Raw genomic sequence first — 16,371 nt, forward strand, 5'->3', positions numbered from 1 at the left:
TAAAAGCACATTTAATTGGGTAACAAAAAAAGAGTAACTGTAAGAAATGCTACTTCAAAAAAATGTACAAGAAAAAGGTACAAGAAAAAATTAATCATTCCTGTCTTTGTTCTGTGACAGAACATTTTCTATCTTGAAACAAATACGTTATGTTGTAAGTGATCATCAAATTCTATTTGATAGAAAAAGCAGGGGCTCAGTTGCTCCTATTGTGCATTAACACTTCTATTAACAACACAGCCTGTTATCTAGAGTACCAAACTCTGCTTCTCCAGGATGACAAATTTTTACTTTTCACATCTTTTCCCCCCTAACTACCTGGAATACATAAAATCAAACCTCTTGACGTATTTACAGCTTGGAAATCATCTGATGCTTCTGCACTTCTCACAAAATATAGGGATTTAACCACCAGATCTGTTTCCACAGTAACTGTATTCAGTGAAAGACTCCAATCATCTCTATGTAGAACAATTCATTTCTTTCTTGTTTAGTTACTGAATGAGAAATAAAGTCTGTCTTCACATATATATTCACATAACTATCTAGACACTGAAATGTATGACTGAAGTTACAGGTGTTCATTATTCTCTATCAGTGGGTTGATCAGAGGTCGCTAATGAGTGCCAAGTTTATGCATTAGTTATTGGGCAGTATGAGGTTATTACTGATTATGAATCTAGAACCTGTTCACACAGTGCAATCAAAACTGTTCCCTCCAGCCTCATCATAAAAATACTCCTTCAAAAACTGCAACAATACAAAACCAGACCTTACACAGCAGTGAAGCTTACCTAGACCATCCTGGTAGAATAAAGATATCCTGAACAACCTGTCTTCATAAACACATCCTTGGTTTGAGCACACAGAGGAAAGGACAAATGCCTTGTCCCTGTTAGTCTGTTGCTACTAATTACATTTCATGTGCATTGCCTTTGGCATTAGTTCCAATAATTTAAAAAGAAAAGGAAAAAAACCACAACAACCTCTTTGCAACATAACTGGATTTTGTATTTTTTTAGCATGCTTAAACTGCCCTTAATCCTGAGTATACCTTAACGTGTCATAACACAATAAGAATTGCAGTGCAGGGCCAAGGTAACACCAAAACTCAAATACTCTCATAACTGGAGGTATTAGATTAAGTATTCATTAGACTTCCTACTACTAAAATAGGTGAGCTTATTTCAATTTCTGTAGATAAAATTAGAGTTTTAATTGCCAAGATTTACTAGTTAGTAAGTTGGTTTAAAGTCACAAAAATTAAACTCCAGATGTATCTAATGCAGCAGTTTTGTGTGATTCAACAGTCAAAGAGAAAAAAGCTTTACAGATTCAACACTTGTGAATCCCTGATAGTGGAGCAGTAAGGAGAAACACACCAGGTACCTCATTAGTTGCCAGTATTTTTTCTTCAGCACTTTTGACAGTAACAACCCAACCTGATTTACAGCAGTCACTATTATTCCATACAAAACACAGTGGCTTTCACAAGAACCACTGTTTGCTCTGTTCTCACCCCTTTTATTCTTCAGCTTTCTGTGAAACCTCAGTGTTCCATACACAAGTTTGCTATCCAGTACCACATGCTCCTTTAACTATGAAATTATCTTTTTTCATCTCAAAGTCAAGCGCAATGTGCAACTTTGACCACTTCCTCAGCTAGAACTCTTCACAAGTCAAAACCGAGGAAACCACTAAGTCAGCTTACCCTCAAGAACTCAACTTGAATTCCAAACTTAATTACGACACTACATCTTCACCCCTAAACCCCACAACTTTCTGAAGCTGTGCTACCTGCTAAATGTTTGGGGTTTTTATAACCTACAGTGCACTTGGTTTGGAATTTGTTGTTTTAAACTGTAATCTGCTCAACTTACACACAAATGCAAGCCAAACAAAAAAAAAAAAAAAAAATCTTTCACTTGTCTGACACTACAGGAAGGTTTCAGCTTTCAACTCCAGCAAAATACATGGAAACGGGATTAGCAAATACAGCCAACAACAAACAGTAGTCCTGGTCACACCAATCATTCTCTTTTCCTCCTGCAGGAGGATGTAAAATTCCCAAACTGGTAACATTTTGGAGCTATCAATATTTTCAAATTAAGTGTTGGTGTTGCAGCAGAGTATGGCAGAGCCTGAATTCTGCATGAGTTGGAAGGGTAGCACTGAAAAAGTTGTCTTTGATCACCAGTGCTAGTTGGTTTGTTTTTTAAACTAAACCTTTCAGTCTGAGTTTCATTAAGAATGAAAAAACCCCATGAAAAATTCCTAACAAAATAGTTTTGACTACCTGCAGTTTAAAAAAGAAGTTTCCTAAGTTCTGACAAGGTTTTCATTTCCAAAAGAAACTAGCGGTCTCTAAACAAGATATTAAAGCCAAAGAGAACTAAGTTCTCTAGTGGCATTTGGTTCTCTGCTTCTCATGCTAGACAGTGCTGGAGGCAGGGCACCACATGCCTCACATCATTCCCAGAAGTGTGAAGCACTATGGTACAGTGAGATGCTCTACAGTGCAGACGAAATTTTTAATCATTTTATGAAATACTTCAACTCTGTCAAAAAAATTGATCTAAGCCTATAGAAGACACAAGCAAACAACAGAAACACAAAGAATACTTTGGGAAAGAAAAATATTAAAACAAAAGAGATGTATAAATTATGAAAAATAATTTTAAATTATTATGAAAATTGCTATGCTAAAAATTATATATATCTAAAACTATTTCTTCTGCACTTAAAAGTGAAGAATTTTGTATTTTCAAGTTCTGATTGCAGCAGTTAACTAAAACAATGGTTTAGAGCCTTCTGTCATCCTCCAATCTTGTGTCAACTGCATCTCATCAACAGGCCAGCAACCATACATGACTTTAATATGAACTCATGTTGTATGAGATCAGCACAAAGAACTACCTTGCCCAGAGAGGTAAATAATTTCTTCCTCTCACTTTAGACATTTGAAATTTTTCTAGTCCCTGTTGAAGTACATCAGACAGGACTGAGAGCAACAACTCAAAGTTCTTATGATCAGCACTGCACTCAATTTTTTTTCTTCTAAGAAACACCTTTTATACTGACACAATGTCCATTAGAAATGTTTCTGACACATACATCAATGCAGGTGCTTAAAAACAGGCATCCAGTAGCACTGGAGATGCTTCACCTACAGAACAGCCACCACAACCAAGTGGTGGCACTCCCCAGGTACCACAGTGATTCCAGCTTCTGCTCACCAGTTTTGCACATTGAGCATTAAACCAAGTTAGACACGACCCCTCACCCAGGCACAGGAGGCAAATGCTGCAACAAATGACCTGTTCTGTTCTTCATGCTAACCTGCAGTTCTTTGCTGCTGCCCCCAAGCAGGGGGCTGATCTCCATTTGAAGGGACAGTTGGCATACTATTTAAAGTGAAACTTATGGCACTCCTGTGGAAACAGGACAACAAAAACTCTTGAGCTCCAGAGGCATTAGAAAACTAGTAGCTGGATAATAATGTCAAGATACAGGTGTAAGTAGGAGTCTCTTCAAAACGCTGGCAAAAGAACACATGTGCAGCTGCATTGCATAAAGATCCCAACAGTCCCAGTGTAAGTGTTCCAACTGGACTGGGTCCCTAGAGGACTTGAGATGATGAAACTTCCAATTTTTACTTTCAGTGATGGAGGCTTAAAAGGGACAGTGAACTGATCACTGCTGCCCATGAAACGACCTGTCTGGACTTTACATCCCTGTGCCCCAGCATGTTAAACTCTCCTGAGAGCAATCTCGAACAGTAAAAGCCATCTGGTATGAACACCTTGTAACTACCTTAGCATATCCTCCAACCCGTCAGAATTGTGTGACTTTACAAAAAACCCTCAGTGGCATAGTCCCTGGAACAGTAATGTCAAGCTCTGCCTAGAGCTCTTTGAAAAGCTGCTAGCTAGCACCCATCAGAAGGCAAGGGAATCCTCTTAGGAGCTGATATTTTCAACATCCAGAAAACTTTCTCCCAGGCACTATTTCTTAATACAGAAATAGCTCGGGCACCTTGAAAACATTCCTAAACTAAACTTCAGACTTGACAAGGGTGAAATTCAGTCTAAGTTCTAATGGAGTCTGAGCTTTTCTTGTTGATATGACAGTCCTCTGCTGTCACTTCATCATTTGGTCAAATCCCAGCTTGGTCAGCTCTAAACACTCACTTACATGAACGATTAAGTAATCAAATAAGCAACTTTCAAATATACAATCAGCCAGTAAGAGAAAAAAAAAAACCACTCAACAGCATTCAGAACAAAACCCAGAAGTGCAATGATACACAAAGAATGGATTATGATTTTACTTCTTCTAGGTGAAGGTGGGATCGTGGACAAAGAAGAAATCTTGTTTCCTACACCACAGCTGAAAGAACAGCTGGAATGAAACAACAGCTCCATAACCACACCAGGTCACAGTATTATACACTGCATATGGAAGCCAACCAAATGCTAAAATTAGTATAATTAATTCCATATGGATTGTATATTTCATGTATGATCTACAACTTGTCGCTGTACAAGTTTTACTTGTAAACTATTACATATGTATCAACAACTAACAAGGCACCCCAAAATGTGACCAATTACATTATGAAACCTGTGAGAGAGAACTGCAAGTTGAAGCAGCTGTCAGGACAGACTAATACAAGATGTTTATCAGTGAGTTACAAAGTGAGCACCTCGGTGACTATTCAAATTCCATCTGCTGAGGCAGGTTGGCATTCTCATCAGCACGCAATCCTAACTTTCAATTTCCACTTCAGTCCATGAGAAAAGTGTGTCTGAGAGCTCTCTCTCATTTGGGCAGCAGTGCACATGCCAGCTCTGCTTCCCTCCTTCCCGTAACTGTATCAGCCCTCCCACAAAGAGCAGCACAGAAGGCAGTCCACTGTTCTGGTCTGCAAGTTAATCTCCACCAACAAGGGAAGAGATACATTATTCTTCCCCCCCTTTTGAGTCTGAACTCCCATAAGCACATGGGTTATACAATATCTATTCTCATGCTTTGGGCATAGGCCTTTAAGTAGTAATGAACACATACTTGCTCAGGTTAACTCCTGCTTTTTATGCAAGAACAGCCATGAAATAACAGCTTCCACAGAAGCCTAAAGCTGAATGCTTTATAGAGAAAGTCTGTGATAACCTAAAAAAAATTTTAAAAGGTATACAGTGCACATAAGAGATTTTTGATGCAGTGTTCAATTTGAAATGTTACATAAGGAGTAATGCCAGCCAGTGTAGCCACTTGTTATTGGGAAGTCACAGCCCTACACTTCAAAAGCTGAGAGCAATACATGATGCCTGCTTAGTTCACAGGAGCTTTAGTCTCACAGCCTTTTGACATTATTTATTTCAAAATAAAAACTAGGTTCCTAATCTACATATTACCAGTCATACACAAATTCAAGTAAGCAAAAACATTGAAAACGCTAGAAAACAGTATTAGTCTTACACAGATTAAATCAAGAATGGGTTACAAGAGCTGCAAATTATGCTCCCTATATTTGTATAAGGAACTGTCTTGAACATACCCTGAAGAGGTTGTCTTTAAGGTATTTCAGGGAGAACTTAAAGGATACACCAATTAAAATAAAATTGTTTACTTTAATGCACCTTACAAGCATCCTAATTTTGTTACACCTTCAAGGTACATTGGGTCTCCTTCATACTGCAAAGGCACTCAAGAACAGGAGAAAGGCATTAACACCTTGGTGTTAGAATAACACATGAGGTGCCTTTGAACGCATTAAAGAAACTGGAAAAAGGTTTTATTAGATCCTGAAGAACTATCATCATTTTATTACCTACTGAAACTCTACCATCCTGAGTAATCTATGAGTTGTCATCCTCTCGGAAGTATCACTTTTCCTTCTGAAGTATCTCAAAAGATCACTACTGAGCCACTGCAATTGTTCACGTGGATCATGCACTTCATTGGAATGAAGGTGAACCAAAACTTTTCGCTTCCTTTTTTCCTTCTCAGTTCCACTAGCAAAAACATTGGGATTTTTAAATTAGCTATGAAAAAATTATACTACTTCATCTATACTTCTAAGATTGGTGACAGAAGTTCAGGCTTACCAAATCACAGAAGGAATATCAACCTTCCCACCCACCTATCCCTACATCTGGAGGATGGCACTCAGTCTCTTCAGCATAAAGCTACCAAAGAGATGAAGTGCAAATATTCTGCAACATCTTTTAGTATGAGGCATCTAGTGTTCTGCTTTATGTCTAGAGCATCAACACAAAGTTTTATAGAAGGTGGTCTTCAATTCATGTAACATAAAACACAGAATTAAGTATCAGACTTTTTTGTCAATATGTTACATCTACTTACAATTACTTTTAAGATGACCTTACAAATAGCAAAGTTGCAAATTCTCAATCTAATATGGAGGCATTTCAAAGCATTCCCTATGTTCGTTTGGATCTCCCTGAACAGATTAGGGTTTTGTGATAGGTTTTCAATTGGCCAAAGAGCAGAAACTAAACTTTCCCGGGAAAACAAAACAACCACCCAATAATTTCTTGTTTTGAGAATGCAAAACTACTTCAACCCTCACTTCCAACAAAAGTTATTTTTAAAATAATTGTTCCAATACAGAATTACCTCTAATGAAATTATTGTTAATATTGATGCTTGGTATGCACTCCATAAGGACTGTGGGATTTGGGGAACGACTAATTTAAGCCAGCTCTTCCTTACTCTCCAAACTTGTATAGGTAAGAGGCATTCAGCAATGAAATATTATGGCAGTCCATCCATTAAAAACAGTAACTGTAACTATCTAGAGGAAAAGTGGAATTGAAACAGAAGCTGGACCAACTAAACCTTTACAAAAAAGTTATGTGGGTATATACACAAATGCACAAACAATTATTTGTATTATGTCTGAAAGGAAATGACCTTTGAAGTTCAATGTTCTGAAGTAAAAGGTGAAGAAAGGTATCTTTATTTACAAAAGCAACACTGACACTATCACTGCTCCTATGGTCCAGCAGCAGAAAGCAAACTCCATTTATCAGGCGCTGCTGTCTAACTTCAAAGGGACATAAACAGGCTTTGCTTTATTAAAAACATGCACAAAGCCAAATTTACACATTATCACTTCTTACAATTATAGAAACATTCGTGTTCACCAGGAATAGTCAAGATGTTACAGCACTCCAAAACGTATATTCTTTTACCTAAGTTAAATGTGAAGTTGAAACAACTCTGTACCAACTCACCAGTATTACAGCACATTTACTAAAGTTAACACACCAACTTTTAATGCTTTAAATTGAATCTTACAATGACCCATAATATCTAGTTTTCCTTTCAGTTCCCAAAAGATGTTAACTAAATCTTTGTACTACTGCTTTCCACTAAAGCAACCTTGGTGACTGAAATGGAAAGCAGCCTTTGGAGCAGACACAGCCTCAGCATACAGCTGAAAAGCTCTATCTTGACATTCCAGTTAGCCCCCATATCATGTGTACATTAGCAAAGTTGGTTAAGCAGACTGACCAGACTTAGTGTAATTAGACGACTCTTCTATTCTAGATGATTTATTTTAATGTACACGGTAATCTTGTTACAGTAACCCTTACTACTTCCAGGTTCTTCTGGACAGATTTGGGGGACAGGAAAAAGCCACAGCAAACATAACGTACAAGTTGATTAAAAAAAGAAGAGTAGAATAAAACAAAGGGATACTCTGTAGAAACTACAAAGCTTAAAATAAAACACCTGCTACTAGGAGTCTTAAAAGGCGTATTGCTGCCATTAATTTTGATGAAGAATGGATTTCCATTACAAATGTGCACACCTTTACTTTGCTACATAAAATTGCAAACTTATTTACACACAGCTACTGAAATAGAATTTACTTTTGAGATAGCACTTTGGAAGTAGAGATACTACCAACACGTGAATTGGAGCTAATCTATCACAAGCTTAATTTGGATTTATGGTTTCCTTTCAATTATCCTGTTAGGAAGCTTAACCCGCCCATTTCACACACACTAAAAAAAAAAAAAAAAAAAAAAAAAAGGCAGGAATTTGTGCTCAGCATTTTTTATAGAACAGCTCTGTTAAGACACACCTCTGTATCGGTGAATGCTTTAAACGCTGGCACACCCCAGAGCACATGTGTGCAAGCAGATACTGCCCAACATTTTGAGGCAGAGCCAGATTATACTGATGATTTTTCTCCATGAAAGCCTATTTTATTTTGGTTACTTTACAACTAAGGGCTCTGAAATGCAAAAATGGTTTCTCAACAGTTTTTGGGACTCAATATCAGAATTTCCTAGTCCCTAGCAGTTTAACTATCCTAGGAAAGCCTGGCCGACAAAACGAAGGTGTCGAATTCAGGAGGAAGCCCGAGACGCCCCAGGCAGAGCCCCTGCGGCCCGAGGAAGGGAGGGGGCACGGCAGTCACCCCAGGCCAGGAAGCAAACGCAGGCGCCAGTGCACGCAGCGACCCCCAGACCCCAGCGGGGCGGCAGCGGCGAGGGCTCCGCAGGCTCCCGAAGCAAAAGGAGACAGAAAACGGGCACCCCTCCTCCCCCCCCCGCACCCAGGCCACACGGAGAGCCGGGAGCGCTGGGTCGCCGCTGTCGGCCCTACTTCCCCCATTCTTCCCAGCTCCCACCGACCTGGAGACGGCCATGGCCGCCCGGAGCCGGGCCTGGCTGACGGCGGGCGGCGGGACGGGGGGGCCGGGGCGCTGCCCGGGCGGAGGGCGCTGGGCCGCGCTCGGGCCTGGGGCGCCGCACCCGGCCTCGGCCCCGCCGGCGATCCGCGGGCAGCGGCTGAGCGCGGCAGAGGCCGGCGGCGGTCGGAGTGTCGCTCCTCCAGGCGGGGCGACGACGGCGTGGGCGGGAGCGGCGAAGGACCCTCGGAGTGCGGGTTAAAGCCTCGATTCCCCCATCACCGGGGCGAAGCCCAATGCCTGGTTTTATATGAGCAGCCATCTTGTATTTATTCCCTTCCTCCATGAGAGCTGCTTCCTGATTGGCAAGAGCGCCCAGCCGCAGCCAATGGCGGGAGCGCTTCTAAGAGCAAGGAGGGCGGGAGCGCGCAGCGCCCTCACTGAGCAGGATCGGCCATGGAGCTCGCCGGGCCGGCTGGGGGGGGCGCCAGCCTCTGCCGGGGCGTTCCATCTGCACGGTGATGGGGGGGCGAACTCAAAGGAGGGCACCCCGATACCGCACTCCGAGGGAAGAAGAGGGACACAAGAACGCGGAGTAAACGCTTTTCCTTCCATGCCCACGGGGCGGTGGTCCTTTCGCCCCGTCAGCACGGCGGGAGAGGGCAAACGGTATTCGCCGAACCAACGCCGCACCCCCCTCTTGCCGAGGTCCGCCGCCCATCGGCCATGCTCGGTGCTGCGGCGCGAAGCTGCTGCCCGTGGGACTACAACTCCCGGCATGCCCCGCGCTGTCGCTGGGCCCACTCGGGCCGCCCCACCGTCCTTGCGGGCGAGTGCAGCAGTGGAGCGGCCGCAGTTAGGGGTGGCTGTAACCCTCGGGATGGTACCCCAGGGGCTTTATGGCACACGAGGGGTGGGAACACGCAGGGTTTATAAACATAGCCAGCCACGCCAGGCAGGGATGGGGCGGCTGGTCTGGCCCGGTCATGGCGCCTCCGTGAGGGGCCACGTTGTTTCCCGCTCTCTGCTGTCGCCCCGGCTGGGACAGCGGGCCGTCCTCCCAGCCCGGCGGGCCCCGAGCGATGCTGACAGGTCCTGGAATCCAGCCCGGCAGTGCGACTTGTTCCGGGCAGGCACACCAGGCTCCCAAGTGCTCGCTATCAGCTTCCATCAAATCCAGATTAAGATCCAGATGAATCATTTAAATTAATGGTCCCAGACTGGTACACAAAGTTAGCTGACGTACGTAACCTTTCATGTGATAAGTTGGAAACAAAATAATAGATTTTTCTTTCCTGTGGTGGCATAAACTTGGATAAACACACGAATTTGCATAACTCTGTATGATAAAGTTTCCCTCTGAAGCCCATTGTAGTGTGAGTGTTCCATACCCAGCCCTTCTGGAGGGATTTCTGCTCCCCACAGGCTTTCTGGTTGGTCTCCCTTTCCCCAGACAGTTAACTCTTCGTGTATAGGCTCACTCATTCCGTCCCCATGAGCACATATTCCAAACAAACGTTCTAATGCTGTCTGCATTATCACTGCCTTTTGACATTTCCATAAAGACACTGGGATATAATGCTTCAATCTATCCTTATCCATGCAGGCCCAGCCTATACTTCAGCCTTTCATAAAGTATGCCCAGGGTGCTGCTTTCCTGCCTGTCTCTTCTCCTGTCCTTTGGTGGGAGCATTGTGGCAACTGGAAACTGGCATTAGAGTGGCCCCAAACACTGGCAGTGTGAGTCAGCCTGAGGCCTCTGAGCTCAGAGTGTGGCCAGAGCAAACCACAGACCTGTTTTTCAGTGGTAGACACGGATTTTGTCACAGTGCTGCACTCAACAACCCAGGTAATGCCTTTTGCCTGTCATGGCTCTGATGCAGTAACTACCTTTAAATAGCTCAATATACCTTCTGTAGCTGAATTCACACAAAAACTACAGTGGGTTTTGCTGGAGGCCAAGAGCTTCTTACCAGAGAACTCCAGAAACTCCCCACAGTTTCATTTCTGCCATCCCATGCCCTTGTGTTGCAGGTGCACCTGCCTGGGTCCCTGACCATGACCCCAGGCACATGCCTGCTCCTGTCCCGTGTGTGTTTGACTTAGCTGTGTATGGGGAGGGTAAGGAGCAGCCAGGAGCAGACTGAGGACAGAGATATTTTTCTTGTATGTTTGATGCTGTTGACATGGATGTATAGCAAACATCCCTGATGGTATTTCCGTGTTTGTTTAGCCAGGAATCAGCAGCCATCCTGTCCTGCTGTGGGCATTATTGAAATGATCCTCAGGTGACATGTCCAATTCTAACATCCTATTTCCTCTTAGGTTCCTTAAAAACAGTTTTAATAGCAGTCAAGGCAGAGGGCACATCAAACATGCAATAAAATTTGTTTAAACAGCTCCTACCTGATAAAACTAAGTGCAGGGAAAATATTGGTGGTGGGTCATATGCACTGAGTACTTGCTGAAATTATAATAAACTGCACTTCCAGCAAAACAATCAGCAAAAGACAGAGTGATCTGTTATAGCAGGCATTCTGGACTCAAACACAATTCATTCAAGTACCACACCATATATATTTGTATTTTGATGTGACATTTATGTAAAAGCACGTCATTACTTAACTTTTCACTTGTATCTTCTGCTCAATCCTTTCCCTACACCCTATGAAAACTAATTCTTCTTTGTCCATGCATCTGTTCAGCAGTTCTGTAAATCACATCCATTTTGTTTGCATATTTATTTTTGACCTATTTTTCAAGGAGTACCTATACATTTTCTTCTCCTGTTAAAAGAATCCCCCCTGAAAATCTGTTGTGTGCCGGTATACTCTCTCCAACCTGCTCCTAAATTAAATAAAACTCGGTAATTTCACTCTTTTGGTATGTTTTAAGCAGTGCTTCCTGCATTCATCTCAACTGGTTTTTTATTTTGCTTTCTTCCTTCTGCCAACTGTGTTCACCTGTGAATTCTTACTGCTTGGGCTGCAGATTCCCAGTGACAGCAGCTCGGGTACGTGCCCTGTTGGCTGCCAGAGCCCAGGCAAAAAGTGGTGCAGCCTCCAAGTGCTCCAGCTGTGCAAATAACAGATGACAGAGGCACCGGTTTTCAGGTGGAATCCTTCCTGATTAGGCCTGACATAACATAATATTTTACATGTTCTGGGCTTCTAGAAGACTAACTTCCAATTCGTTTTTTGTGTCCTGAAGGTTTGTAGATTTATATTGCTCAGAATCACACCAGACTCTCTGTAGTGCTAGGTACCTTCTAGTCTGATAAAAAAAGATTATTTTCATAATAGCTTGCACGTATTTTAGTGTCTGTGTTACTTGATTTCCAAATTCACTTGGAAATCTTGTCTGAAGACAAGCTAGTCTAGAAGCTTGTCCCTGCTTAGCAGTTTGCTTAGACAGCTTCTCTGCTGGTGTCTTAATCACTATCATTATTTTGATAATCTGGGGGAAAATTTCTCTGAGATACATTTATGCAGTATGAACTTATGCAGGTAAACGTTCAGGTTCTTTGCAACATGTATTTCTTAATAATGCTTTCTGTTCTGAGGTCTGCAAACTAACTAGATATCTTGTAGACTATTTTTAACATTTAAACTTTAAAATTCTTATTTGTTTTGATATATTTAACTGTTTCTTTTTCAAGTATTATTTAGTCTTCCTTGCTTCTGTTTGAGATTTTATCTCTGTAGGTTAGCCCCCTCTTTACTAGTGTTGTTAAAATCAGAGTTCTGATTGCTAAAGGAATTTTTTTTCTTGAGTAATCCCTTGTTTATTGCTAACTTATACTGTCTCTTGCTATTCTGCTTGATTTTTATTTAAAGATGTATTTATTTTTTCACTAGTTTCCATGCCAACTCTCATGGCTTTTAATTGTATTATTTTTACTCCATGGAGGTTTTTTAGCAGCTGCACAACCTTCTTGAAAGCCTCTTAATAAGAAGTCAACTTGTTCATGGCCTTCCTTTTAAGTTCTTCACAATAAGTGCTGGTTGCTGGAGGCTGGATGCTGACTGATAGCTCTTGTAGTTTAAAACACCTCAGAGATACCAGTGAAGTACAGGATTCTGAGAGATAAATCAGGGCAAAACATTGCCACCCATAACATTCAGCAGCAACATTTCTGAAAAATGATTGATGGGCTTAAATTTCTCAATATCAAACAGGACTGCAATAACCACTAACAGGCAGTGAAAATCACCAACATCTAAAAGATTCCCAATGGTACCAGAGCTGTGTAATTATCTCATTAGATTTCATTACCTTTGATCATAATTAACATTGTCAATTTGAGACAGTTTTCCTGAATGAGAGGCTCATGATATGACAAATAGGGAAAACTTGTGATTATCTTCTTGTGATTTTCTGCTCCCAGGGATTTTATCTCATGAGATGACACAGACTTGTTCAGAAGTGTTGTTTCTTGCCCATCTTCATTTTAAACAGATATTCTGTACAACTGATCAACCTTGTTTTACAAGGTTGTACAACCACCTTGCTTTTGCTAGCCATGGACTCTAATTTCTTCAGCATTTAGTTCCATGATCCTGAACTTCCCATTTTCTAACTCATTTCTATTTTCCACCCTCTTATAACACGAGGACATAAATTAAATATCCTTTGGAAGCCTTTTATGAACAAAATCTCTTAAGTTTCTTAGTTTTGTCTAGCAGTTATCCATGCTGTTTTAAGTTAAATAAATATTTTGTAGTTTGGGTAGATAATTGTTCCTGTGGCATGTTTTTTAGGAAATGGTATTATCTATCCATTTCATACAGTTAGGTTTTTTTCAAATAAACTGTTATGTTTACATTTAAAGCCTCCCTCTTTTGACCTCTCTGTGCATGGAGCTACACCATTTTCTATGTCAAGACAGTAACTAAAGTAAATTTACATTCAGTAAATAAACTTAATACTGAAGTATCAAGGGATTAACATGAATAACTTATATAGAGAATTGCATCTTTAAACTTGCTTTCTCACTGACATTTAGAATAGCAGAGATCTCAATTTATACACACACACACACATTTATATGTATATGTTATGTATATGTTTATGATGCACATATACCTACATTTATACATAGATATACATACATACATAAAAATGAATTTAATGTTGCATATCCAGAAAAAAAAACGGAAGGGGAGAAAAGCTCATGTCAAGTACCTAATTGGGCTTGTTTGGATCAAGGTAACAGACACAAAGGAGCCAGTCAGAGACAAAGAGAAAGGAAAATAATAAGGTCAAACTCTTCCTATAAGTCTGCAGGTCTTTCTACAGCATGTGGAAAAATGCAACATGAAAATAACATGAGAGAAACAACTAGAGACCTTTTACTAAGTTTTTCTATAATCTAAAGTTGTGTAGTTTTAAGGGCTTTTAAAAAAAATTTAATCTCAGTAGTCTGATTGTTCTATATTTTTTCATGACCTAATGCAAGAGGGACATTAGTCTGTGCAGTTAAAAAAAAAGTGCATATAATTCCAGTGTGCACAAACTGAATACAAAGAGCATAAATAGAAAAGCACCTCTGTCATCAGGGACATAAGGATTCAGAAGCACACTATAATGCTGAATAAACAAGGCCAGAGGTTTCACATCTAGTCCAGCTCTTTCCAAAAGCTGTTGCTTTTCAAAGATAAAAAAGAAGGCTAATCTGTGGCCATCATCACAAGTTCTACAGCAGTTAATGAGTTTAAATTAGATTTAAAAACAAGTCTGGTGCTCTCTATATATTTTAATTCCTATATTTACGTGATAGAAAACAACTGTTTTACTTTAATTTGCAAATATTGTTTCTCAGAATATATTTTAAGACTATGAAAGATTTCCAGCATGTAGTGTGAATATCAGAATTTACCATTTATTGTATACCAGAATTGCTATTGAATATCTACAACATGATGTTGATAGCAGGACGTGATGGTCCCATTTTTCATCTGAAGTGACCAGACAAGGATCAATCAACTCTAGCATTTGGATATACCAGTTTATACTTTTTTTTAAATTTACTTTGTGCATCTCAAAGATGGACTGAGATGAACAGATATTAATAGTTTGAATTCTCTTTTCTTCTCCTAAAAGAGTTAATTTTGTTTTTCTTTGGTAGTATAACTCTGAAAGTAAAAACTTCTTTCTGTTTATATTAGAAGAGGCCCTTTGAAGAACTACATGGGGAACATCCTCATCTGTAACAACTTTATCAGGTTTATCTATGTTGAGGGTTCTTTCATCTCCCTTTGTGGAACATTCAGTCCTGAGTGTTCCTCATAAAGGAATAAATGTCTCCTGCTTTGAGTATGTATTGTGTTGACTTGCTTGTTGTACTTCTTAGAGAGTTACTTCAGATTTGTTTGTTACACTTTAACTAATTTATAACTGTAAGTTTTGTGTGATGGGTACAATAATAGCAACATTATAGTGTGTTTTCTTGCTGTCCTGAAAGTGTGAGATAAGATAGGTATGTACCTGTAATAGACAAACTAAATTTTATTCTCAGATTCTTCAAATGATGGCATTCCTGATACCAGTAAAAGCTGAGCTCGTTTTCAATGCGGAATAGGTTTGTAGAGTAGTTTCTTACTTGACTGTCTGAAATTCTCTTTGGATTCTACAGGGAATACAGTCAGGATATTATACTACACATAGACTAGATTTAAAGCTTAGAGAGAAGCCTTAATTAGTTTTAAGATCCCACATGACTTTACTGTAGGATTAGAGGTCTGAGTGCTCCTGTATTTTTTTGATAAGTGTTATTTACATCAGCTCACACAGAGCCACAGGCACAGCTTAAAAGACCCAGATAAGAAGTGGCCAGGAGCTCCTCCTCCAGCATGTGCCCTCTTTTTATACCCAGTAATCTTTCACTACCTTTTTACACATGCACCTTTTGCACATTTCTTCCCTCACAGTGGTGCCTCTCTCCCCCTGACACTTCAATTTTCATTTTCCCTCCTCCTGCATTTTTCTTTTTAAAAACCTTTATTTTCCTGTCCTTCCCCTGCAACCCCTGCATTGTTTTCTCATCTCAGGAGGACAGAATCAAGTTGCTTCATCACCTGGTTCCTTTTGTCAACTGTTTTTCTGGCTCTCCATGAAAGGAAGAAAGCTGCAGCTTTGGTAATTGCTGTCCACTGGAACCAGTAAGGCACAGTCTGCTGACAACTGGAGCGAGTAAAGAGTCAGCCTGGAGAGGAAACAAGCTCTAGTGGTTGGTGACAGCATGGAAGCTATTGCTTTTTGCTTGTACACACATTTTAAATAAACTGCTCTTCACAGCAGCCAAGGAGTCCTATCTCCTTGCTAAACCCCATATGGGGAATACCTTCCTTCTTTTCTCAGCACTGAGCAGGTTCTTAGGCCACAAATGACCTTTGGGTGCCTGTATTTCTGGATACTTCACATGAGGTATTTCGAGAAAGAATTGGTCTTCTTTGAAAAGATGCTGCTCAGGTCACTGAACTGCTGGTCCTGGTACACTGGTTTTAGTAGTGCATCCCAAATTTGAAGGATAACAAATTGCTGATCATTTTTGCACATGCAAAGAGAAAGCCTGCAGCTTGCTAGCAGTTACTTCAGAGGCAAATAAACAGGAAGGATCCGAATTACACTTGTGATTCCTTGTAGGTCATTTACCTTTTGCCTCAGCTGAGAGAAAATGCAGTCACATGCCAACATTTCTAGGC

The 16,371-nt window shown here is 40.7% G+C and overlaps 1 protein-coding gene across 1 annotated transcript in view; it reads right to left on the minus strand.

The window, feature by feature from the left end:
- The window catches only part of BTAF1 (B-TFIID TATA-box binding protein associated factor 1), a 41,142-nt gene extending 32,198 nt beyond the window's left edge, over positions 1 to 8,944 (minus strand). The window contains exon 1 of the mRNA XM_014875374.2: positions 8,673 to 8,944. Coding sequence (XP_014730860.2) covers positions 8,673 to 8,686 — 14 coding nt within the window. The 5' untranslated portion in view covers positions 8,687 to 8,944. The remainder of the gene's footprint in view (positions 1 to 8,672) is intronic.
- Positions 8,945 to 16,371: the final 7,427 nt, after the last annotated feature.

This window comes from Sturnus vulgaris, chromosome 8 (assembly GCF_052056855.1).
Source record: "Sturnus vulgaris isolate bStuVul1 chromosome 8, bStuVul1.hap1, whole genome shotgun sequence".
Taxonomy (NCBI): domain Eukaryota; kingdom Metazoa; phylum Chordata; class Aves; order Passeriformes; family Sturnidae; genus Sturnus; species Sturnus vulgaris.